At 44.0% G+C, this 23,706-nt stretch overlaps 4 protein-coding genes across 8 annotated transcripts in view; 3 read left to right on the forward strand and 1 right to left on the reverse strand.

The window, feature by feature from the left end:
* The window catches only part of LOC113032769 (dolichyl-diphosphooligosaccharide--protein glycosyltransferase subunit STT3B-like), a 78,559-nt gene extending 65,213 nt beyond the window's left edge, over positions 1–13,346 (forward strand). Inside the window, exons 10-16 of the mRNA XM_026185860.1 lie at positions 4,374–4,585; positions 5,859–6,046; positions 7,190–7,361; positions 9,826–9,999; positions 10,101–10,214; positions 10,298–10,507; positions 10,613–13,346. Coding sequence (XP_026041645.1) covers positions 4,374–4,585; positions 5,859–6,046; positions 7,190–7,361; positions 9,826–9,999; positions 10,101–10,214; positions 10,298–10,507; positions 10,613–10,693 — 1,151 coding nt within the window. The 3' untranslated portion in view covers positions 10,694–13,346. The remainder of the gene's footprint in view (positions 1–4,373; positions 4,586–5,858; positions 6,047–7,189; positions 7,362–9,825; positions 10,000–10,100; positions 10,215–10,297; positions 10,508–10,612) is intronic.
* A 508-nt stretch (positions 13,347–13,854) lies between these two features.
* Positions 13,855–16,989, reverse strand: kiaa1143 (KIAA1143 ortholog). Of its 2 annotated transcripts, none has more exons than XM_026183529.1 (3): positions 16,787–16,989; positions 16,087–16,237; positions 13,855–15,951 (listed from the first exon to the last, which is right to left on the reverse strand). In XM_026183529.1, exons 1-3 carry the CDS (start codon positions 16,898–16,900, stop codon positions 15,728–15,730), a joined length of 489 nt encoding a protein of 162 aa, XP_026039314.1. In that variant the 5' UTR covers positions 16,901–16,989; the 3' UTR covers positions 13,855–15,727. The 2 variants fall into 2 exon arrangements, with proteins under 2 accessions (XP_026039314.1, XP_026039315.1); XM_026183530.1 differs by lacking the exon at positions 16,787–16,989 and adding an exon at positions 16,453–16,780.
* A 117-nt stretch (positions 16,990–17,106) lies between these two features.
* Positions 17,107–21,557, forward strand: si:dkey-31c13.1 (uncharacterized). Of its 4 annotated transcripts, XM_026183523.1 has the most exons (10): positions 17,107–17,384; positions 17,516–17,700; positions 18,372–18,482; positions 18,654–18,794; positions 18,872–19,108; positions 19,200–19,575; positions 19,697–19,932; positions 20,031–20,206; positions 20,280–20,719; positions 20,845–21,557. In XM_026183523.1, the coding sequence occupies exons 1-10, from the start codon at positions 17,273–17,275 to the stop codon at positions 21,096–21,098; spliced, it is 2,268 nt and encodes a 755-aa protein (XP_026039308.1). In that variant the 5' UTR covers positions 17,107–17,272; the 3' UTR covers positions 21,099–21,557. The 4 variants fall into 4 exon arrangements, with proteins under 4 accessions (XP_026039308.1, XP_026039311.1, XP_026039309.1 ...); XM_026183526.1 differs by lacking the exon at positions 17,516–17,700 and having other exon boundaries at positions 17,107–17,259; XM_026183524.1 differs by lacking the exon at positions 17,516–17,700 and having other exon boundaries at positions 17,320–17,384.
* Positions 21,558–21,609: 52 nt separating this feature from the next.
* LOC113031449 (transmembrane protein 42-like) lies at positions 21,610–23,690 on the forward strand. Its single transcript, XM_026183532.1, has 3 exons — positions 21,610–21,885; positions 22,607–22,753; positions 22,887–23,690. Exons 1-3 carry the CDS (start codon positions 21,691–21,693, stop codon positions 23,028–23,030), a joined length of 486 nt encoding a protein of 161 aa, XP_026039317.1. The 5' UTR covers positions 21,610–21,690; the 3' UTR covers positions 23,031–23,690.
* The last annotated feature ends 16 nt before the right edge of the window (positions 23,691–23,706 follow it).

Consider the following 23,706-nt stretch of genomic DNA (forward strand, 5'->3'; position numbering starts at 1 on the left):
TTACAGCAACAAGGGAATCATAAGTAATCCTGTTTTTTTTTTTTTTTGCCTGTGTATATCAGACATTCTTAGCTTTCAGAGTAACAGAACAGCCTGATCTTCCTCTGTCAGGTGATGAAAACACAGTAACCATGTTCTCTGCACTCCAGCCGCTGTCAGTCTGTATTTAGGAGTTTCATGTTTTGTTTTGTTTTTAGCATTATTTATCAGCATGAAATCGTGCTGATGTGTTTATAACTAGCACAGTATCATCATTTCATAGGTACTGGTCATGTGAATGAGTGCAGTGAGTTGAAAAAGCAAAATGATACCTGGTTTAAAAGTGGCGATGTCCTGTTCAGGGCCTCTTTGTTCAGTGAATCTGCTATTTTTAGATTTCTAACTGGTTCCCTTCCCAGCTGAACCTCTGCACTTTGCAGTTTCATCGGCAGCATTTAAAGCTCAAAGAGGAAACTTTAACTCCTGCTTCAGACTGACCACCTCATGTGTTAGGCATCTGCTGGTGATGAGAGCTTGCTCTGCAGCTGTGGCAGTTTCCAGTCAGTTTGGTGTCCAAGCCCATAAGGCGGCACATGAGGTCAGTAATGGAGCCAGGAGAATTCTTGTTTTCTTTGGCATTTAACGGATTCTGTAACCTGAATTTGTTCGCGCGGGGGTGAGAACATCTGTTCGAGTTTGATCTGATGGCTGAAATGACCTGAGCTGTATTCACTGTATTCACCTCCCTGACTCCTCATCTGCTTCCTCAAAATGAAAACATTCACAGGTTTGACAGCCTGGAGGAGGATCCAGTGCATTAACAGAGCCACAAGTACAAAGGGACTGAACAGTGCTTCCACTCAGTGATCGCCAAATAGCAGCAGCACTCAAAGCTGTCCACACATGCCCGAGAACATCTGGAAGAGAAGAGCGGCTAAGATTAATTCCTTTTTTTAAAATTTTTTTTTTTATTAATAGACTACTTCCTATTGTGTGTGTGTGTGTGTGTGTGTTGTTGCCCTCTTCATGTTCATTTCTTTAGACTGCATCCCTTCTCCCTTGTCTCCTTTTCGCTTTCTCATTCTGCATCATTATCTTCTCCTGACATTATTTTGGAGTTTAGCACCTCGGTCACTTCTGCTAATTTGGATGCCGACCTGGTTCTAATGAATCTGTGTGCTGTGGTTATTTAATTAGAACTTTCTCATTTCAAAGTACAGTCTACACAACCGTGAGCACTGGATACATTAATGATTAAACAGTTAACACTGGAAACTGATCGTGTCTCCTGTATCAGCATGAATACAGAGCATAGTTTGTGGTCGAGGTAAGAACATTTGCACAAAAGTAGTGTGTAAAATGGTGCAGATGTAGGAAATCCTTTTAATGAAGCTAGAAGGGACACTGTGAAAGCACAACCCTCTGCCAAGGCCATTCTCCTTTCTTGCAGTTTTAATGTGTAAACTGCATTTGCACCAAGGATTTAATGGCTTCTTGTTTTGCCCACGTTCCACCCCTCCATCAAGGAGATCCAGCCTTGTTAGTTTTTGTGTAATCTTGCAGACAGAAAAACAAAAGACACTGAACACATTAATTAGCCCTCTGCCTGAGCTCTCGACTTGGCAGAGAACTAATTTATCTCTTTGGATTCATTTATTCTTCTTGTTTGTTCATCGTGTCAACAAACACCTTTCAGAATCCAGCGGGGTCCCAAAGTCTGACAATCCATCCAGGAACCTGAAGTATTTATGCAGAGATAGATACATATAGATATATATATGTATCTATAGATGTATAGAGAGATAGATATACAGGGTGGGCCATTTATATAGATACACCGTAATAACATGGGAATGGTTGGTGATATTAAAGTCCTGTTTGTGGCACATTAGTATATGTGAGGGGGCAAACTCCTCAAGATGGGTGGTGACCATGGTGGGCATTTAGAAGTCGGCCATCTTGGATACAACTTTTGTTTTTTCAATAGGAAGAGGGCCATGTGACACATCAAACTTATTGGTAATGTCACAAGAAAAACAATGGTGTGCTTGGTTTCAACGTACCTTTATTCTTTCATGAGTTATTTACAAGTTTCTCTTTGTTCACAGCCACCGACATGTCGAAGAGGTTAACACGTGAGGAGCGGATCGAAATTGTGTTGATATCTGGTGAACGCAGTAACCGGGTCACATATACTAATGTGGCACAAACAGGACTTTAATATCACCAACCATTCCCATGTTATTACGGTGTATCCATATAAATGGCCCACCCTGTGTGTGTGTGTGTGTGTGTGTGTGTGTGTGTGTGTGTGTATAGATAGAGATATGATTCTGCAGTATTTCAAGGTTAGCTGTCACACTAGGAGAGAATCAGTGCCATTGACCAGCGGTAACTCGTTTGTACAAAAGGTCTTGAGTTCATGCAGACTGTGGTCTTGTGTTGGCATCTGCTCACACAGCTCTGTGACTGCACAAAGACGCTGGGAATTCAGCACTTGCCTTAACAGCAATCGTATCCTCCTGAGAACAGATGAAAAAAGAATCTTCCCATTGAACTCTTTTTGTGATTTCCTGCCTCTCTGGAGATAACAGAGGCCACCCAAACACACCAGATATCAATGAAGTTGTCCTCTATTTAGTACATCACAGACTATTACAGAGGACATAAATGAATAGTCTGCTTCCCAGGAGGATATCTATGAGTCCAATGCTGATTGGTTTGTTTGGCAGGTAAGGGAATGACAGTGAAGTTCATTAGGAAGAGAAGGAACATTGCATGAGAAGCACAGACAATTCAATCCACTAAAGCAAAAATCTGCCTGACTGAGGGGGCAGCTGTGACTCAGGTGGTAGTGCAGGTCATCTACCAATCGAATGGTTGGTGGATCTATTGTTGGTGGGGATGCTGTCCTTGGAGTCATGGGCAGTATTTTTCTTCCTCCAAACACGGCGAGTTGAGTTGATGCCAAATAGCTCGATTTGGTCTCATCTGACCACAACACTTCACCCAGTCCTCCTCTGAACCATTGAGGTGTTCAGTGGCAAGCTTCAAACGTACATGTGCTTTCTTGAGCAGAGGGACTGCAGGATTTCAGTCCTTCGTGGTTTACTGTGTTACAACTGTTTTCATGGTGACTGTGGTCTTAGCTGCCTTGAGACCATTGACAAGTTCCTCCCGAGTAGTTCTGGGTTGGTTCCACACAGTTCTCATTATCGATAAGGTGAGATCTTGCGTGGAGCTCTGGACCAGGGGAGATTGGCAGTTATTTTATGGTTCTTCCATTTGCGAATAATCGCACCAACGGTCGTCACCTTGTCCCCCAGCTGCTTGGCGATGGTCTTGTAGCCCATTCCAGCCTTGTGTAGGTCCACAGTCTTGTCCCTGACATCCTTTGAAAGCTCTTTGGTCCTGGCTATGGTGCAGAGTTTGGAATCTGATGGATTGATTGCTTCTTGAGAAGGCTCCCAATGTCAGCTCGTTACCTGGATAAAATATATACCTGGGAGCCAGAAATCTTGCTGATTGATGGGGATCAAATACTTATTTCATTCCTGAAAATGCAAATTTATACATTTTTTGAAATGCATTTTTCTGGGTTTTTTTTTTTTTAATTTTTGTTCTGTCTCTCACTGCTCAAATAAACCGACCATTGAAATTATAGACAAAATCAGCTGAGGTTCAAATAATTTTTTCATTGACCGTACAAAGTGCATTATTTGTGACGGACTCTCTCAGAGGTGCTAATTTAACTGTTTTAGCACTGAAACTCACAACACCAGCCTCTTGCTTGCTTATATCATAGTTTTTGTTCCTGGTTGAGAAGAATGAAATCTCTGTTGCTGATATGGAAACATAAAACATCGGGTTAGAGACCTACCTACCAGTTTGAAGTCCGTCTTTCTCCTCCGGCTGGTTATTGCACTTTCTTCCTTGCACCACTTTGTTGTTTACTTGTTTCGCTGCTCCTCTCTCCCTTGGCAGTTTTTTTTGTTGCTCTCTACCTGTTCCCTCCTAATCACTCCACAGATAGGCTTTGATCTTTCACTCCATGAATAAAGCCACACATGCACATTTGGCTTTGTGTTTGATTTTGTGCTGTACTGGTCTTTCTGCTGTTCTGTTTCTTCTCATCTTGCTGTTCATCCTCCCACCCCCCTCTTTTGACCTCCTTTCCACCTATTAGTGAGGTTTACCCTGTAATAAACACAGAAAAGAAGTGCAGCCATTTAAGTGGCTATCAAACAGCAAATGCATTGCAGATGTAAAGTGACTTGGTCCCATTAAAGTGACTAAACATAGTTGAATGCAAAACTTAATGAAACTCATCAAGTTTGGATTGTTGCGTTGCGGTCACCTCTGACCTCCTTGTGTCTCTCTGCTTCTCGTCACAGTGGCCTTGTATGCTATCAGTGCCGTATATTTTGCCGGCGTGATGGTGCGCTTGATGCTGACTCTGACTCCGGTGGTGTGCATGCTGTCAGCCATTGCCTTCTCCAGCGTCTTTGAACACTACCTGGGCGATGACATGAAAAGGCAGAGCCCACCTGCAGAGGACAGCAGCGACGAGGACGACAGGAAGAATGCCGGCAACCTCTATGACAAGGTCAGGGGTCATCGTGTGTTCCCTGCACAAAATATTTTTTACAGACTTTGCAGTCATTGTTTTGTTTAAATGTACTACGCAGGAATGAAATGGCATTCCATCAATGGGTGGACATGACTGTAGTGTCACATGTCAGCCAGCACCACAGAGTCAAATATATTATAATCCACCATGCAGCATCTGTGTCAATGTGATCATGACTGCAGTTCACTGCAACATCTGGAGTCATTTATAACAAGTCTTAAAAATTATGCAGAGAAACTTTAACACTTACAGGCGATGAAGCTGTGAAGCTGCAAGTTTTGTCGGGTGGAAGCGGTTCTGTAAACTCTATATTTAATAGTAGACAACACATCTGGCTACTAACTAGATGTTGCACATAGTGAAAGCTTTTAAAGAAATACATTTTTTTTTTCAGGAATTTGTTCAAATCAAACTAGTGAAAAGGAAAATGAATGCTAACGCGTATTCATTCTAGCTGGGTGTGGAAATGAGCCGCTAAAATCCAAGGCTGCCGTGAGCTGCGCTACACTCTGAAGTGGCTAAAAGTAGTGGTTCAAGTTTCTAATCAAATGCACAGCTTGATTTTTAACCTCTGTTGGAGTCATTGTGCTAAGATTAAATATATTTTTTAAACGTGAACTAAATGCTTCAGAGTGGGATGAACAGTGGTGTAGTAGAAATAAGGATTATTTTGGATTGTGTATCATGCAGAGAATCAAACTAAAGAGCTGGAAATGATCATGAGTCTCTTTTAATTGTCGTGTGACCTTGCTCATTTTAGAGTTCAAAGCTTGAGTCGGATACGAGGCATGAAAATAGGAGCAGAATAAATCACCGTTTAAAAAACCCCAAAACAAGTTCTGTCCTAGTCCCTGTGTGTGCACCACTTGCTGGATGGATCAGAAGGTAAAAGTTTACGGGAAACATTTATCATAAAAAGTTTGAAGTGACAACACTGCAGTTTGTAGCTGTTACGCTCCTCCTCCCCCTTTAACCTTTCAGGAGAAACAAAGAGAACTCACGTCCAATGTTTTCCTCATCCTTCTGCTGCTTTTCCTCCAAATCGATACGTGGGGAATAATGCATCACAGGTCTGCTGAAGGGTGCTGTTAAATGTCACACTATAAAAGCGCAACAACAGTTAATTGTCTGCCTGAGAATTCTCTGCGAGGACTATTAAATAACCCTCTAGTACATTAGCAGCTTGTTTGGACAGCGGACATGTCCTGATGGAGTTTCAGTAACCTTTACCTCGGCTTCTCCCTGGCAGGCTGGGAAGGTACGCAAACACGTGTCGGAGCAAGAGAAGGCGGAGGAGGGCCTCGGCCCCAACATCAAGTCCATAGTCACCATGCTGATGCTGATGCTGCTCATGATGTTTGCCGTCCACTGCACCTGGGTCACCAGCAACGCCTACTCCAGCCCCAGTGTGGTGCTGGCATCGTACAACCACGATGGGTAAGGACTCTGGTTTAGCAGGACCTCTGTGATTGGAGGAACTATTCTGTGTTTGAGCTGTTTACAACAGAGCTGAGAGTATCCTTGTACAGTTGGCCCCTCTATAAAGGGTCAGTCCACTGAAATTACATATTTTTCCCCTCCATGCTGTAACTGTGCATTTAGAGATCTGCCCCTGACATTTCTACCCTCACTCTAATGTACGAGCACGGTTTGCACCTCTTACAGCAGTGACATTTAAAAATCCAACAGCAGCTTCTCTACACAGACCACGCTGTCATCATAGTTTCAGTGAGGTTACTCTCTATTTTGTGGGCTTAAGTGGATTACAACATTTGGCTCCACATGATGCTACCTACCAGATGTGCTGTGTTTTTTTTAAAGTTCTGTTTGCTGAAACTGTTCACTTCATGCTTTAAATGAATAGAGGCGGTCTTAATCCGCACCAAAGCTCCTTGCTCAGCGGCTCCATGCTGCCACTCCTCTCTGCAGATATCAGAAAACGCTGTGGCAGAGTGCTGCACAACAGACTGCCGTCAAACAAACTGTCAGGCACATTCTGGTTCCTGAGGCAAAGATTTTAAAGAGGGACCCATCCAGCGTGTACTTATTTCCTGTCAGAGTAGATGCTGTTACAGTGATGGACGCTCATTATTATTTTAGAGTTCTTACCTTAAAATATAAAGTGCCTTGAGGCAACTGTTGTCAATAAAATTTAATTGAATTCATATTAAACATGGCCAAGGTTTCAAATAATTATAGCTGGTGTATATACCAGTAACCCCTGTGAGCTGAAAGCTCAGGCTAATAACCACTGAGTTTGTTTTCTACATGTTAGGGACATGATGCAGGACCACATGTTTATCTTGAGTCCATGGCTCTGAGTGTGAGCATGTACCTGCTGTTTTCAAGGGGCAGCCAATCAGAAGAGTTCTTAAAGGGAAAGAAGCTAAAAGCACTAGTATCAGACAGGATTAATGGGCCACAACAAGCCCTGCATACGATCAATAAGCATTATTCTCAATTACGGATCAGGCAAAGCTCATTTAATTAAGTTATAAAATAAATGTAATCAGCTGGAAACGCGTATGCTTAGGCCCAACGTCACAGGAGTATTAACACATCTGCAACTGTCCCCAACAGCTCTCGCAACATCCTGGACGATTTCAGGGAGGCCTACTATTGGCTGAGGCAGAACACGGACGAGCACGCCAGAGTGATGTCGTGGTGGGACTACGGCTACCAGATAGCAGGCATGGCCAACAGGACCACGCTGGTTGACAACAACACATGGAACAACAGTCATATAGCACTGGTGAGAGCTGATCTGCCCGTTCCCCTTTATCTCCTGTCCCAGGTTTGGAAAAGCTGGTTTGAGTTTACCCTTTTAAGTCTGAGCCATGAAATGATTGCCAGGAAATTCTAATCCGGGTTGAAGGGTCATTCCCAGAGTTTACACTTCTGCTTGGTCGTGTGTTTGTAGAGGAGTGTTGTCAGAAATGCGTTCACTGCCTTGTCTTGTTTTACTCGTGTATTTCCGACTGCTTTTCTCTTACCCTTCTTTTGCTGATGGTTGCTTAGTTACACAACTTCTGGTCGATGTTTGTCAGCCCTCGTGTAGCGCCCTGAGTATTGATGTGTTGTCTTGGTGTATGACACCACCAAGTGGACACAACTGCATCATTTCACTGCACTGCAAAACCCTAAGAGAGCTTAATACTGTACATGTGAAAGAGGCACTCCATAGATTCAGTGCTGCACCGCTACAAAGACGCGCTGAGAACGGAGATTTAAATCAAAGCAGCAAAACCCGACTTACTCCTCGAGTCAGTTACCTAAAACCTAAGTCACCTAACAGTTTCTCTAACTGGAAATGGGTTAGTTATAAGTTGTTTCTTATCAATAAGTTCAAACCATTTAAATAGCTGACTGTGTGGATTGCATCCATGTGTTCCAGAGCACAGACACACAACTATTATTTTTTTAATAATAAAAGCAGACCTTAAATGATCTGTATTACAAGATGAACAAGTACGAGTATGAAGCTATACAGCATGGGCGTTTGATGCCCAGAGCGAGCTCTGCTGTGAAAAACAAGGAACAACAACATCTTTTCCTCAACAACAGCCCATGAGGGACCTGTAGTGCATGAAGCTTTTATCACTTGCTTATTCATTATTCAGTAAGAGCAGTTGAGGTTTCACAGCCCTGCTGTCTACTGACCAAAATCCAGAGTATTTCCACTCGAGGTCACTCTGGGTTGTGAACTCTGCTATCATTTCCACACAGCTGCTGGGTTGTTGCTGAATAATTCAAGCGCCTAAACCAACCACCAGAAGAAAAGACGAATTATTTTAGGTTTAAAATGTTTGGTTTGTTTCCCTTTTGTATTTTACATAAGCTGCAAACATTAAGTTACAGTGGGGGAACTGATGATTTGACCCCCTGGTGAATTTGCAGGTTTGCTCACAAATAAATGATGGTAGTTTAGATTTTTATGGAGAGAGACAGAATATTAGCCAGAAATCTTGAAAAGAAAAACATGAAATAAATGTTATAAATTGATTTGCATCTCATCGAGTGAAATCTGGGTTTTGATTCTCTACAACACGTGATATGTGTATCATGCTGAAATCAGGAGTCTGTTTCTTCCATTCCAACCTCTCCTCCACCGCCGTAAGAGCAAAGAGCTATCAAAGGAGGTCAGGAATAAGATTGTAGACCTGCAGGAGTCTAGAATGAGCTACAATACCACCAACAAGAAGCTTTATGAGCAGGTGACTGTTGGTGCAGTTGTTCAGAAATATTACATGAGCATCAATCGTCCTCAGTCTGGAGCTTTGTTCAAGATCTTGCCTCGTGGGGTGAGGATGATCATGAGAAATGCGGTGAATCAGATCAAAACTACACAGGAGGAGCTTGTTAATGACATGAAGGCAGATGGGACCATAGTCAGTAAGAACACCACTGGTAACGCACTACAACATAATGGAATGAAACCCTGCAGCGCTCGCAGGGCGTGCTGTGGGAACATGAAACATCAACTCGACCCATCGTGTTTGGAGGAATGGAAATGCTGAGTATGTCCCAAAAAGCACCATCTCCACAGGAGGTGGAGGTGGAAACATTATGCTTTGGAACTGTTTTGTTTTTTTGTTTTTTGAGAACCTCAAAAAAACCCAGTTCCTTTCCAGTTCCTCCTTTCCTCAGCCAGAATATAGTCGAGTCTTCAAGCATGACAATGACCCAAAATATGGCGTCAAGGCAGCAAAGGAGTGGTTAAAGAAGCAGCACATTTAGTGGCCTAGCCGGTCTTTAAACCTTAGTCTTATAGAAATTTGTGGAGGAGGCTGAAGCTTCGAGTTTCCAAGCAGCAACCAAGAAACCTAAAATGAAGGAGTGGAACAAAATCCCTCCTGAGATATGTGCAAACCCACTGACCAACTACAAGAACCATTTTACTGCTGTGCTTGCCAACAAATGGTTTCTATAGGTCGGGCGTCTTTTGGAGTTTTTCCGACTTTTCTCAGAGAATTCTGACATTAATCTCAAAGCTGTGACATTCTGAGAAAAATGAATAGTTTGCTCTCAGGGGTTGTATCTGTGCAGCTTCTATCTATCTTCCTTACCTAAACTTAAGCATGGCTGCTCTCTGTGTTGCATATGGAGTCCAGCTTGCTCCCACAGTCCAAAGACGTGTTAGATTAATGAGTGTAAATGGTCTGTGAGGCAGCTTAAGTGTGATATTTCTAACCTGCGGTGTGTTTGTGCCTTAACAGGTGGGCAAAGCCATGTCGTCCAATGAGACTGCAGCCTATGAAATCATGAGGTCGCTGGATGTCGACTATGTCCTGATCATCTTCGGAGGGGTGATTGGCTACTCAGGTGATGACATCAACAAGTTCCTGTGGATGGTGCGCATCGCAGAGGGGGAGCACCCCAGGGACATCAGGGTGAGGGAACCATCTCGCACTCTCTGGTTACATATGAACACGTGTTCGTTCTTTTCTTTAATTTATTTTCTTTCTCCACCTTTTGTTACGGCTCACCCCAGGAAAGTGATTATTTTACCCCCCAAGGAGAGTTCAGAGTGGACAAGGCAGGCTCCCCCACCCTGCTCAACTGCCTTATGTACAAAATGTCTTACTACCGCTTTGGAGAGATGCAGGTATGTCATCGTCAAGGAGCTTTTTCTACTAAGCAGAAACTAGTCAGTGTTTCATTTAAGTTATGCTTTTGTTTCTTGTTCAGTTGGACTTCAGGACGCCCCCGGGCTTCGACCGGACACGCAACGCCGAGATCGGCAACAAGGACATCAAGCTGAAGCACCTGGAGGAGGCGTTCACTTCAGAGCACTGGCTGGTCAGGATTTATAAGGTCAAGAAGCTGGAGAACAGAGACCGGGTGGAGCACAAGCTGCGCAGCACTGACACCAACAGGCAGAAGTACACCTCTAAAAAGGTCCCCACATCCATTCCAGCTCACCGCTGTTTTGGACATTTTAGCCAAACTTGCACACAAAATCATACATTTCTACTTGAACCTGTCATTTTCTTCTGTTTACAGACGGCCAAGAGGAAGCGGGGATATGTCAAGAACAAGCTGTCCCTGAAGAAGGGCAAGAAACTCACCAAGAGATCTTTATAGAAGGTCCACCACCTACAGAGGCAGACTGTGGAAGGAGGGAGGAAAACGAATCTAACACACAGCTCAACAATATCAAGCAGTAAAAAAAAGAAGAAAAAAAAAAAGAAAGAAAAGGAGAAAAAAATCCACCAATCGAGATTGAATAAGGAACAGCAGAGGTTCTCTGCCCCGCCCCCGCCATCATCTTGAGCATCCTCACCTGGAAGCCCAGGCTGGGAAAGCATCGCCCAGGATCCCGCTGAACCCGAGCCGACCTTTGACTTGATGCTGGGGTCGAGGAGGAAGAGAGAGAGAGAGTGGGTTTGAGTTTGAGAGCCTCCTCCACGCTGGATTTAACCTGACGAACTGTGACCTTTGACTCACTTTTCTTTTTGTACTTGAACGTGCTGGGGAGTGAGGACGGACCGAGCAAGAGAGATTAGCCGTCCCTCATCAGGGGACTCTGCTTGGGGCTGCTCTATGCATCGCATCATTTACACACATACAGAAACTCTGTCAGCACTGAAACCCAGACTGACCGTACAGTACGCTTTCATCTAACATCATCCTGCTGCGCCGACAGCACGCCTTCATTTTTAGGTTAATTCTCACTTGCTACAGTGCATTAAAATTTTTATCAGCATGCCAGATCAACACAGTTGTAAACAAAGATGGTGCAGAGGGTTAAATTACTTTTAAAAGCAAGCAAAGTCACAATTTGAGCACCACAGGCTTACGGCCACATTTCAGGCTTTCAAGGCAACTCTCTAATATACTGTCACATGTCAAACATCGGCGTCCTCTGCTCTCACCGCTGTTCGCGTCAATCACTTATTTCAAAATTCGAGGGAAGTTTCCCCCTCACCTACCAACTTTTTCTGCCATGTCTGCAGGTCGCTCCGTGTGTTTCATGAGGCACAAAGACATGTTTTCCCCCCTTTCCCCACATTTGTGTAAGATTTTCTACTTCAGAGTACAAAATTAGCGCCGTGAGCAATTCAACGAATCACATAAGCAGAATTTAGTTAAAGGCACAGGTGGATGGCTTAAAGCTGCGAGTGTGGTACCAAAGGTTAACTTTACTGACTCTTCTGTTGTTTCTTTTTACTTCTCTGTAGTATCACATCAAAACTTATTAATGTGATTCGGTCAGCTCTGAAGCGTGTTCCTGTTCCTCGTGTCACTGAATGTAAATATGGAGTTTTGCAGGCGGCTGACAGTCGTCATCGTTCTGGCTGTCCATACACGGAAACAGGGTGGCACAGTAACTCTTCACTAACATGCAGCCTGGTAAATAATTGCGTTGTGCTGTTGTGTGTATCCTAAAGGCCCGCCATCACACACAGATGTCAGGTTTATGAGGTTCTCTGGATCTTGCTCCACAGTCGTCATCAGTTTCTACCAGAGGAGGTCGTCCTCATTATCAGAGTTTAATGTTTCTCCTTCAGCTGCTTCTCACTGATGTGAAATCAACATGTTACCCTGTGATTATGTTATTCAGGTTAGTGGATATTATCTCGTGTGCTCTGCTCAGTAAGATGCTGGCATCTGTGCTCACGAGTTAGCTCAGTGTTGGATCACATGCACAATTGTTCTCCCGCTGGCACATTTTTTGTGATGACTAATTTGCCCTGTGATAAATCTGACCCCGAATCTCTAGTCCTGTTCAGTCTCCAGAGGTACTGGAACCTACATTTCCCACGATGCACCTGCTCTGCTTTAAAGTGATTTGTTTACAATCTGTGTGATCAGCTGGCTGTTTACATTATCTGAAATGGTAATGCTGAGCTGCAGCCCAGCAGGTGGACACGAACATATCTGTACCCTTCAGTTTTTAATCAGCTGACTGTAATTAGTAAATGAACGAATGTGGGAGGGATCAGCGCTGCAGAACGCAGAGCGGTCCGTCCCACCTTCAGGTCAGTAGAAATGTGCTTGCTTTGCTGCTGGTGCCAGTGTTGTTGTTAAGTAGCCATTTGAAAGTCTCCTCTGCTCTCAGTGAAAACAATGAAGAGAAATCAGCAGCAGCAGTAATGCACCCAGCTGTTCGTCTGCAGTACCTGCTGTCTGCATGTCAAAAGGTGTCCCCGAGGCCTCGTTCCCTTTGATCCCCCGTCACGTATCCCACCGCACTCTGTAGATATCAGGCTGAGTCTCCCTCCGCAGGTACCGGGATCAAACGCGTTCGCTGCTCGTCCTCTCCTGAATTTAGAAAACCATCATCTGAGCTGGCAGGAGCAGCAGGAGGCTCTGCGGGTTACAGCCGCTCTACACTCTGAATGTTCCTTTTAAATTGGCGCACTTCTTTCTGTAAACCAAACTTTCCCTAGATTCAAATCTGCCATGTTCATTTTCTTACAAATATAACAAGTTGACTTTTTTTTTTTTTATGAGGTTTTGTTAGAACACTGCTCCAAGAGTCCGTGTGGAGAGGGACAGCACAGGCCTTAAAGTTTAATAAAAAAAAAGGTGTTTCCAAAGCTGCATGTCAGCGGGTGTATTTATTACATGGACGATGGAGGCTGCTGCCTCACACGAGCGCAGCGTCCTATCATGTGATGCAATGATTTTATTTGATTTTTTTTCCAAGTCAAAGGTTCTTCCATCAATTGTAATGATCTGGATGCAGGTGTGAGAATGAAACATGCCTTTTTGAATAAAGAGGTTGAAATAACTCATCTTTACTTTTTTTCTTTAAATGAACAAAAAATGTTAATCTTTAGAATTTTTTTGCAGGTATAAAATTCACAGGTTGTAAGCATCGATTTTATTAGCTGCATTTATGTCCAGTTTAGACTTGACTGTTTGTTTTTTAGATTCTCTTGGCTCTGCTGGAGACCAATGAAGGGACATGTCTTATGGAGCTCTCTGCAGAAACTCGAAACTTTAACCCACCAGTTAAAACCTCTTTGCAAGAAGCAGCCAATCGGGGGGGAAGAACCAAATCTGCTTTAAGACACAATGGAAACTTTAAAAAATATTTTGAACTGTAATCGTGCAAAGCTGCTCTTAGACAGTCCTGGAGTGAAACTATGCATGTGCAGAGCTTGACAGGTGGCGTGAGAGGAAGAAGAATTAGGCAATCGGCATCTGAAGAATAGTGAAGGTGTAGATCTGTTCATTCATGACATGAACACAGGTGGCACTGATGAGGCAACGCATGACAGTAAAAACAACCAACAAAGATTTCTTAATATTTTTATATCAAAAGTTCACAGGAGTTGTAGCACTGTCAAAAAATACACAATGAAAACTGATGCACACACCAAAAAAAAAAGGATACATCACAACTGCATTGACACAAATGCATCGTTTCTACATGAACTGTTCAGCTCCGCAGTCGAAGCTAGAAAATATTCATACATTCAGTGCATGACTGACTGTATTTAAGATTCTACAATGAGCCCCTGCGTACGGCTGCCAGACACGCACACACCTCAGCACACACAACACAAGATTCAAACACAGCAACAAAGATCCAGGCTGATTCAGAGTGTGACACAGTGATCCGCAGCACTTTGGAACCTGAAGAAAGAACTCACAATGCTGTCATATGGGGACAATTTAATTTGTAATCACACAAAGTTAATTTAATTTCCATTAAACTAGCTGCTCCTGGAATTTAATGACATCCATTTATCAGCTGCTGATGTTCGTTTGTGTCTGATGAAGGGACGCATTACATGTAATACTTTAAAAACAAAAAGACCCCCACTGCTTCCAGTACACTAAACTGAAGCTGGACAAATTTAGCTCCCTGCAGCTCTCAGTGTTTTAAATGCGAGAGCAGACCCGCTTCCGATGATCTTAAATTTTTCTTTGGGATTTGCTTTGTGGAGAGCACTGCCGAGCGGCTCCTGCAGCTGAATTAATTGGTTTTTCTAAATTAAAATTCACAAGCAGCTCCCGCTGTGACTTTGATTAGAAGTATAACAAAAAATAATTAAGGAAAGCTGCATCAAATAAATTTCAGGAAAACCGAATCTGCTGGAATTCATTAGCACTGATTCTTTGATACAGAAAAGCTCTCTGCGTGCTGCTGCTTCAATTATTTACACTGGGCTTGAAGGGTGGGGTGCGGGGCACACTGTACAACTGATTTTCCACTAATTAGTCCTGGTCCTATGACCACAGCTATACAATAGTGATTGGATCTATAGCACAGCACACAGTTCAGGTTATTTATGGACGCAAACGTGGGAGAAATTTACACCTGAAAACATGTAGATGAGCTGGTTTCAGAATCCGTGCAGTTCAGAGACACTGCTTCAACTACCTGCCTGTGGTGTGTGAAAGAGCTACACTGAGGTAAAGCCATACGGTGATGTGTGTCTTCACTCATCAACTCCAGAATCAAGCAGAAGCTGGTTTACATCTCTCTGCTTGTGTTTGAGACATTTATAAACTTTGAGGTGTGAAAATATGAATTCTTGTCCCACAGCCATGACTTTAGTCCCCTGAGAACTAAACCACCTTAACAGTTCATATTTGTCCTCACAGAACACACACGAGAACATGCAAACTAAAATGTTAAAACAAAGTCACGGGGCTGGAAAAGAGCAAACCCCAAGTTCTACAAAGTGACACGAGTCAACACAGTCTGGTAGCTGTAACCAGGGAAACGTCCTGCTAACATGTCAGAGTGGGCTTTCACACAGCAGCTGAACCAACTCCCCTCTTATCAGTAACACAGTACTGTATAAATGTCCTTGTGTAGTTTGTGACCCTGACATGGATGCAGGATAAAGTTACACTAACAGAAGTATAACCTCATCGTCTTTGATGCATCTTCATTTTCCCCCTCAGCTTCACTGTTTCTGCTCAGACTGTTAAATGAATCGGAATCATCCCTGTAGTCAGACGGAGACGACTCGGAATAAATTCAGTTTGTGCCAGCTGATTTTTATGCTTTACTAAAAATGTATGAATCTATATGTCATGAATGACATGCAAAAACAGTAGCACTGTCCTTTAAAAAGAATGGACAGGTTGAACCATGTCTTATACTCAGTACAATGTTCCTGTTTCCTGACAGCCTACTCTCACCACTTCCATTCAGTCCTCCTCCTCCTCATCCCCTCCAAATGACAGGAGGCTGTTATTTTTAACTTTCTTTCCAGATGCCTCCTTTTTCTCCTCCTCCTCTTCCTCCTTTTCCTTGTCCCCTCCACTGCTCTTCTTCTTTTTGCTGGAGCTAGCACCGATGCCCTGGAATTTATCTGAGGAAGAGCGCTTGGCTGGTTTCTTGAAAAGGATTTTACCGTCAGGAGGCTGACCATCTGCGGAGCAGACGGAGGTATGTATGTGCAGGGTTGCAAACACAGGGTTTTATGTTAACATGCTGTATACAGTGCATGCATATGTAAATATTTTCTTACTCCTGGTGTAATTAAATCATTGAACTGGACTCTCACCTTTCTCTGAGCTGCCTCCAGCCTGTATTTCATCCTTCATCTTCTTCACCTCCTCTGCAGTCAGGTCTCCACTTTTAAGGACCACGACCTGGGGCAACTCGTCCTCTCGATCGCTGCCGCTGTCGTCATCCAGTGTTGGCATCACCTGACGCTAGGATAGCAAACAGACCGTTAGCCTGTGTGAGAAGTGTTTTGAAATCCTGCATTCACTGTGAATGACGATACCGAGGTTTCTTATTTCAATGATAATCATTTCATCAGCAGCCCGACACTCAAACTAAAATCAGGAACCTGTACTTCAGAGTCATGATTCAAGTCGTGGTGGGGTTTTTTTTTAAATACAACTTCATAAAACAAAAAACAAACCCATTCATGAAAAGCCATGGCTTTCTGTTGTAGAGTACATAAATTCAGTTGTAGAACGCCTGCGCAGTCACAGCTGAACGCTGCAGCGCAGTTCGAGACTGCTCTGATGGTCCGGAGGAACAGCTGTAGCTCGTGCGGCCTCACTGCTCAATTCAGTGAATGGGACCCTCCGTTGAATTATGATTCAGAGCATTTATTCTTCCTTATATGAACACCATGCGCCTGCGCTCAGAAACAAACGTCGCAAAGTGTAGCTGTCACACAACTGAAAGAGATAATGGTTTGGTAGGCCCGGTGCAGCTAACTGGCACGGCTAACCCAACCGCGTAGTTACCTTAGTGTCGACATTCGGTCCCTCTTTGTACCCCACATCGTTCTTAAACTTCTTGAGAAACGACGGCTCCGCCGGCTTCACCCATGCTACTCCGCGGCCCTTATTTTTATTCATGGCAAAGAAGCAAAACAAGACAAGCAGCCAACGAATGCAGACTGCAGATCCGAGCAACTTCCGGCTAGCACGGACTCGTCAAAACAGAGAAACCGTCACTAAAACGCGCCGCGTCACGTGACTTCAGGAGCTACTGTCATTGATGGATTTGGGAACGTTGATGCCATAGCGCTGCTTGGTGCTACATTGGATCTGCACAAGGGACGATAAGCTAAATGATGATTCAAAGCGAAACATCGCAGAAAAACTAAGCCGATGAATGTCCTCCACATAAAGCAGCAACTCGCCCTATTTAACTTGAAGAAGGAAACTCTCCGCTGTGACTGCTCGTAGCGCCGTTAGCCGTATGAGCATGAAAAGTTAAGCATTAGCATGAGACAGTTTGAGAACTCTGCCGATCTGGACTCTTTTATTAAAGAACTGGAGGAAGAGTCTCAGACTAAGTTTATCACCTTTTCCGTGGGCCGCCATTATAATGACAAAGGTAACGAAATGGAGAGTGACTGCTAGCTGGACAGCAGAGCCGTAAACACTGCTCCCTGCTATGGTCCAGTAGTGAGTGTGTCGGTTAACGCCGGGGTCTTATCAGGTCGTGTGCTTGTATTTGTCACACAGATTGGCATCCTTTGCCCGGAAACCGCGTCTACTGGCAGTGGGCTGGGGGCTCTGGGATGCCAGCCATTGAATTCACCGGAGTCCCATTTATGTTTGTGGGCTCTAAAAGGCTCGTCTGCCATCAGGGCAAGGACCTCGCCGTAGCTCAGAAGCAGAGATATGCCGAGGAAAGGGCAAAAAAGACGGTGATTTCACTGCGCGTTCAACACACACACAGAGGCTGGCTGGTGATGCGAGGAGCCGAGGGATTGGTTGTTTCGCTGCTAGGCAACCGATGACGCTGCAGCCTTGGAGAAAAAAGCGCGCAGAGTAGACGAGTTGGGAGTAGTGCTGTGGGATACTGAAATTTGTGTATCAATGCAATACTAAGTAAATACAGGACCAATAGTGACAACACTTTAAACCTAGAAAAGGCAGCTTATGTAGTGGAGAGCATTGCGTCATGATTTATCAGACGAATCATCATTAATGTCCAATTTCTGAACACGATTTAATGGCCTATAAGTCAGTGTGGTTTTTACTTTTCCACAACAAAACACACCTTTTAGTTTTTCATTTATTTTGAAATTGGGGCTTTCTGGAGACCTTGGATGTGCCTGTCTCTAAAGCACTTTGGATCAACTACTGTCATTTTAAGGTGCTATAGGCTTGGATGGCATGGATATTATCAATATTAGGATCAATCTGCTCACTTCTAATGGACAGCAGTGAACCACAGCTACTAAGAAAGGCGCACGACTCCACCTGTTTCTCAGTGTTTGATTTGAGTATGCTTAGATGTTCTGCTCAAGTTAGCTAATCTTGACATGAATTATTGAATGCATTATTTAACTGATTTCTTTCCCATAATCCACAGATGATTGACCACACTTTAGTTAGGAACAAATCAAACTCGCAGTCTAGTAAAAAGGTGGGATGCCCAGCAGCCATATCAATCAGCAAGATCGCAACATTCCCTAAATTCAAGGTAAGTGGAAATGTTGGCTCTCCTACAGGAATGTGACCTTTAAGCAAAGACAGCTGAATTTAAAGGAGAAAGGCATGGAGTACGAGTTTAGGACTCAGACTAAATCATTTTGTTTCGGCACATGTTTCTCTCCATGATCACCACTCTGATTTCTATCTGCATGCATGTTAGTTGGAAGAAGACAGGGAGAGGAGTAAGAAGGCAGCCTCCAAGATGCTGAAAGAGGCTTTGGAGAGAGATCCAGTTGTGTGGGGAACATGCTATGTTGTTACACAGCCAAGTGCGCATGCTGGGCACGCAATGGGAGAAATGGTAACGAACAACAGTCTCCTCACAAAGGACAAAAATCTGTGTTTCCATGTGAAACTACAAGTGTGCTATATTTAAAGGAGCCCGTGGACGCAAGAGTGGAGCAGCAGGTGGTGGAGCTCAGAAAGCAGGGCGTGAGGAAGGTCAGCGAGCTGAAGCGTCATCTTGCTCAGTTTGTAACAGCCGAGCTTTTTAAGGGAGCTAGCCCACCCCCTGCGTCCAGGCGCCGGTACTACCCCTCAGAGAAGGACCTCCGAAATATAATGGCTAAGGTGAAGGACCAGGCTCGGCACAGAATCGATCAGGTGAACCTGGAGGTGAGCGGCGCCTTTATCATTCCTGTTTGGGTAAAACACCAGCATGTGACTAGTCCGTATAAAAAAGAAAAAAAGATTGTATTTGTTGCAGGGCTTGTTTGAAGAATGGTGTGCTGCTACACCTGAGGACAAGTTCCATCTGCGCCTCCGTACAGAGGACGCCTCCTTCCTCTTCTGCCATCAAACGTTGTGGCAGATGAGGCTGCTGCGCCTGTATGGGGCAGATGTCTGCGTGTTTGATGCCGCCTACAGAACAATCCGCTACCCTCTGCCCCTGTGCTTCTTGTGCGTCCGCACTAACATGTGCTACTCCGTTGTGGGAGTGATGGTACTCCAAGAAGAAACAACAGAAGCCATCAAAGAGGGTCTGGAAGTGTTCAAGTGTTGGAACGCAGACTGGAGGCCAGCAAGCTTTATGGTCGATTGCAACGCTGCCGAAATCCAAGCTGTTGAGTCTGTGTTTGAAGGTACGGTGAGCTAAAATGAAAACAAAGTGATCACTGTGGATCTTTACTCTTTTTATACATGTTGGTGTTATGATTATATATCAGTGTGCTCTCTATTCAGTCTCTTTCTACCTCTGTGCAGGCACCAAAGCGCTGCTCAGTGACTTTCACAGGGAGAAGGCATGGGACGAATGGATACAGAAGGAGCATCGAGTGGCTGACAAAGGAGATGCTCTTACAAAGCTGAAAGCGATAGCCAGCTCACTCACTACAGAGCAGTACGAGGAGGCAGTGAAGGCCCTGATGGCCAGCCACACCTGGGAACAAAATCCTGCGTTTCAGAGCTGGTTTTCAGACACGTGGTTGTCCAAAGCAAAGGTAAGCATCTGAGAAAAAAGCAGCTCCTGCACAGAGACATTTGAAAGCTGAAATTCTATCGCCACAACAAACCCTCGCTATATCTTGCTTTGTTTAAGAGATGGGTGTCTGCCTTCAAAGAAGAGACACTGAATATAGCTATCATCACAAACCATGAGACTGAACACCAGAATAAATTGTTCAAGCACAAATACCTGGAGGACTACAGGGACCGGACTTTATCTGAAATGCTGGACATCGTGACACATGTGTACATCCCTGAACTGCGGAGGACGTAAGTTTTCCATTTGCACAAGCTTGTCTTCAGTGTGCACGTCATGTCAGCAAAAATAATGTTTCTCTTTCAGGTACATTGAAGCTAATGTGAGGTCATACGGACAGTGTGACTCCAGTGTCCCTCCTTTCCTGTGGGACAGACCCGCAGACGTCATTCAACACATCACGAGCTGCATGGACAGCTCTCTCTCTGAGGGACACGTGGTCAAGCTGGGCGACGGTGTGTTCAGAGTGAAGAGCGAGACACAGGAGGACCAGTCTTATGAACTGGCATTTGGGTCAGACGACAGCTTGCCCTCCTGTCAGTGTGATGACTGGAGGCGGTACAAGTTGCCATGCAAACATTTCTGTGCAGTCTTCCAGAAGGTCCCTGGCTGGACGTGGCAGCAGTTATCCCTGAAATACAGGGAACACCCGCTTCTTAACCTGGATGCCACGTGTTGCTCCATGACCCCAGACTCAGTGGACGAGTGGGGCACGGAGGTAGTCAGTGAGCCAGTAACCTGCAAGGGTAAGGTTTATCTGCAACATGAGAGAAGAACTTCATAAAAGTTACTGTCTTACCCGCACAATCATTAACCTGTTACCTCAAATTTTAGGGAGTGCAAATTTGTCTTAGTGTAACTTTCTTTGCAGACACACAAGTGACCTCTGACTGTGACAGTCCACCACGCAAGCGAGTGAGCAAGTCATATCTGAGGAAGAAATGTGTCAACCTCACCAAACAACTCATGGACAGAATATGTACCACTGAAAGCCAAGACACACTTCAGGAACTTTCTGAGACGTTAGGCAGGCTGGTGAAGGGGCTCACACCTGCGTTTGGCAGTGAGGATGGTATGCTTCATCTGGAAGCAAAGCGGGTCCGAGTTTCCAGCTGCACAGACTGAGGGTGGAACCCACAAAGTGGCTGGCCTCGAAATCATCAGAACCCTCCCGGAGCCGCGCGATTTTTTTCTAACGCTAACTACGTCATCAGATTCCCGGAAAGGAAACAACCAATTACAACAAAGCAGCTACAGTCAAGAGGGCGAAGGCATGATATGGAAAAAGCACTTAAGCTTCACAATAAAACCAAAGTAGTTTTAATCAAAAATTGTGTCTCCATGAATAATGACATTATCCATGAAGAGTAGTTTCTTTACCTATTTAAAATAAATCCTAGCGGAGTCCGATGACATCACCACTGAAGCTGTTTGGTCACCACTGAGCAAAGTAACAACTGACAAGCATTTATATGAGGAGCCATTATGATGTTAATGCGTAATCTATACCTGCAAGAAATGTAAGATTTTCGGATGACAGCGACAGAGTGTACTTTACTGTATAAATAAATTAGTGAAAAACCAGGCCTTTGTATTGTGTGTCCTGTTGTGTAGTGACGAATGGAGGAAGCTGCCATACAAGCTTTTATTGTGAAAATTTTCGTCTGCCTGTTCGCATCCTTTAACTCAGGCTTGACTGCGGTCTGAAAGGATTAACATGGAGCCCTCTAACAACCAGCCGAGTTCGGGAATGTTTTCAGCGTCCTTTTATGCGTTATTAGCGGGCTTTTTGGCAGCTACTGCCTCTCTGTCAGCTAAGCTGTCGCTCGGTGCGAGCTACCTGAGAGAGATGTGTGAGACGCGGCTGAGCGACTGGAATCAAACACCTGGTGGAAGCGCAGCCTGTGACTGGGTGACACTGACTCTCTGACATCTTTGTTTTTGTATTTCTACAAATACCTAATTTCCTTGGCATGGTTACACACACACACACACACACACACACCCTTGATCATAATGCCTCTTCCACTGAATTTATTAAAGAGTTTTCTCGTTTCCGACTACTGCTACAACAAAGATGGCAGCCAGCCGGTGTGACACCGGTAGAAAACAGTAACAACTTGGAGGAGTAATATTCATGCAAGTGATCAGAAGCCTCTTAAAGCCTCCATAAAATACCTTAAAACATTTAATTACTGTGTACTTAAAGGTTAGCTCTGACTTAAATGAATGTTAATACGAGACGAGCACAAACTGTTGCCGATTAATATGAATAATAAATTAATTCATTAATGATGCAAGCTGATAGTTTTGTTCTCAGTAACATGTACAGCATCTAGCTGTAAAACATAAGCCAAACAGGTGTTAGTATTGTCATTAATTAGGGCGTGTGCCGGTACATAGTCAAAATTAATGTGATTAGTAACAGCTGTATGATTGTTTTTCTGTATCTAGGCTGTGAGGTAAAAAGTATGTTCTTCCTGGGCATGCTTAATTGGAAATGGAGAAACACTGTTTAGGAATCTGAACTAAGGATCTGCACTCAGTTCTGGTATTTAGCCAAGCCGTGACATTTTTGCTGCAGAGGGTAAAGTTATGTTTTCGTGTGTGTCTTGCTATACCTTGGCCTACAGCTCCACATCCCCCTGCGGCTGCTGTGCGGCGGCCTGCTATTCGCCTGTAATGCAGTCATGTGGACCACCTTCTCCAAGGCACTCCGCCATTCCACCTCTACAGCCAGGGCCACTGTCAAGACCACTGCATCCAACTTCATTTCCTCTGTAAGCTCTCTACATATGCTGAACTAATTTGATTTTTCACAACACTATAACAACAAAAGGGAAACATTTTGACTTTGCATTCAACATTCAGATTACTGTTTTATATTTATAGTGAATGTGTTCTTCTGTCCAGGGACTGCTAGGGAGGCTCTTCTTTGGAGAGAGCCATGCAACTCTGTGGTGGGCAGGCATCGCTCTCACTCTGTGTGGACTGCTGATGCTTCATGGTTCAGCACCTCAGACACACCCACAGGAAGCAGACAAGAAGGACAAGTAATGCATGTTGGAGTTGTTCCAAGTGCGCAGCCTCAAAACTGTTGACTGCAAAGAGCAGTTCTGTCAGGTTCTCCGCCTGCAGAATTGACTGATGTATACTTTTTAAGAGTTCTTCCTATAAGACGAACAACAACTGCCTTTTTATGGACTTTCACCTGAATTCTGATTCTTTATGAGGGGTTCCCTGGGACTTGCACAAAATCAAAAAACCCTCATATTATTATTTTTTTTTGTACCTGTGTGGAAGTTGATTTTTTTAATGTGTGATACATGTATTACAAACCACACTGTGACTTGCTCTGCATTGGAATACTGAGTGGAAATGGATATTTTTATAAATAAAATGGAAGTCGAACAAATGAGGGCACTTAAATACCACATATTTTGTGCAGAAGAACAGCCATCTCACAACCATGCTAAATTTACTCTAAAGAATTGAGAATGATTAGAAAGTCAATTGATTTGAGTTTGGCACCACCTTGTGGTACTTTTAGGGATAGCACCGGAGAAGACTGCACGCCCAGAAAATTGAGGAAGCGTTTTTTGTCGACTAGTTCAAACTAGTTGCAGCTGAATATGTTACCTTACAATGCCCACAAAAGCTAGAAAGCTCACACAAAGATATGCAAATGACCAGCTGCAGTAGTCGGCAGAAGCGTAATGATTAAAGGCTGGAG

This window comes from Astatotilapia calliptera, chromosome 11 (assembly GCF_900246225.1).
Source record: "Astatotilapia calliptera chromosome 11, fAstCal1.2, whole genome shotgun sequence".
NCBI lineage: Eukaryota > Metazoa > Chordata > Actinopteri > Cichliformes > Cichlidae > Astatotilapia > Astatotilapia calliptera.

What these genes read in the sequence shown, in the direction of transcription:
- kiaa1143 (XM_026183529.1), bottom strand. Translation starts at nt 16,900, where the DNA reads ATGAATAAAAATAAGGGCCGCGGAGTAGCATGGGTGAAGCCGGCGGAG. An exon ending in GACCGAATGTCGACACTAAG is followed by an intron (nt 16,238 to 16,786) that starts GTAACTACGCGG and finishes TTGCTATCCTAG; the next exon opens with CGTCAGGTGATGCCAACACT. An exon ending in TGGAGGCAGCTCAGAGAAAG is followed by an intron (nt 15,952 to 16,086) that starts GTGAGAGTCCAG and finishes TCTGCTCCGCAG; the next exon opens with ATGGTCAGCCTCCTGACGGT.
- si:dkey-31c13.1 (XM_026183523.1), top strand. Translation starts at nt 17,273, where the DNA reads ATGAGACAGTTTGAGAACTCTGCCGATCTGGACTCTTTTATTAAAGAA. An exon ending in CGTGGTTGTCCAAAGCAAAG is followed by an intron (nt 19,933 to 20,030) that starts GTAAGCATCTGA and finishes GCTTTGTTTAAG; the next exon opens with AGATGGGTGTCTGCCTTCAA. An exon ending in TGAGCCAGTAACCTGCAAGG is followed by an intron (nt 20,720 to 20,844) that starts GTAAGGTTTATC and finishes CTTTCTTTGCAG; the next exon opens with ACACACAAGTGACCTCTGAC.
- LOC113031449 (XM_026183532.1), top strand. Translation starts at nt 21,691, where the DNA reads ATGGAGCCCTCTAACAACCAGCCGAGTTCGGGAATGTTTTCAGCGTCC. An exon ending in GAAGCGCAGCCTGTGACTGG is followed by an intron (nt 21,886 to 22,606) that starts GTGACACTGACT and finishes CTTGGCCTACAG; the next exon opens with CTCCACATCCCCCTGCGGCT. An exon ending in CATCCAACTTCATTTCCTCT is followed by an intron (nt 22,754 to 22,886) that starts GTAAGCTCTCTA and finishes TCTTCTGTCCAG; the next exon opens with GGACTGCTAGGGAGGCTCTT.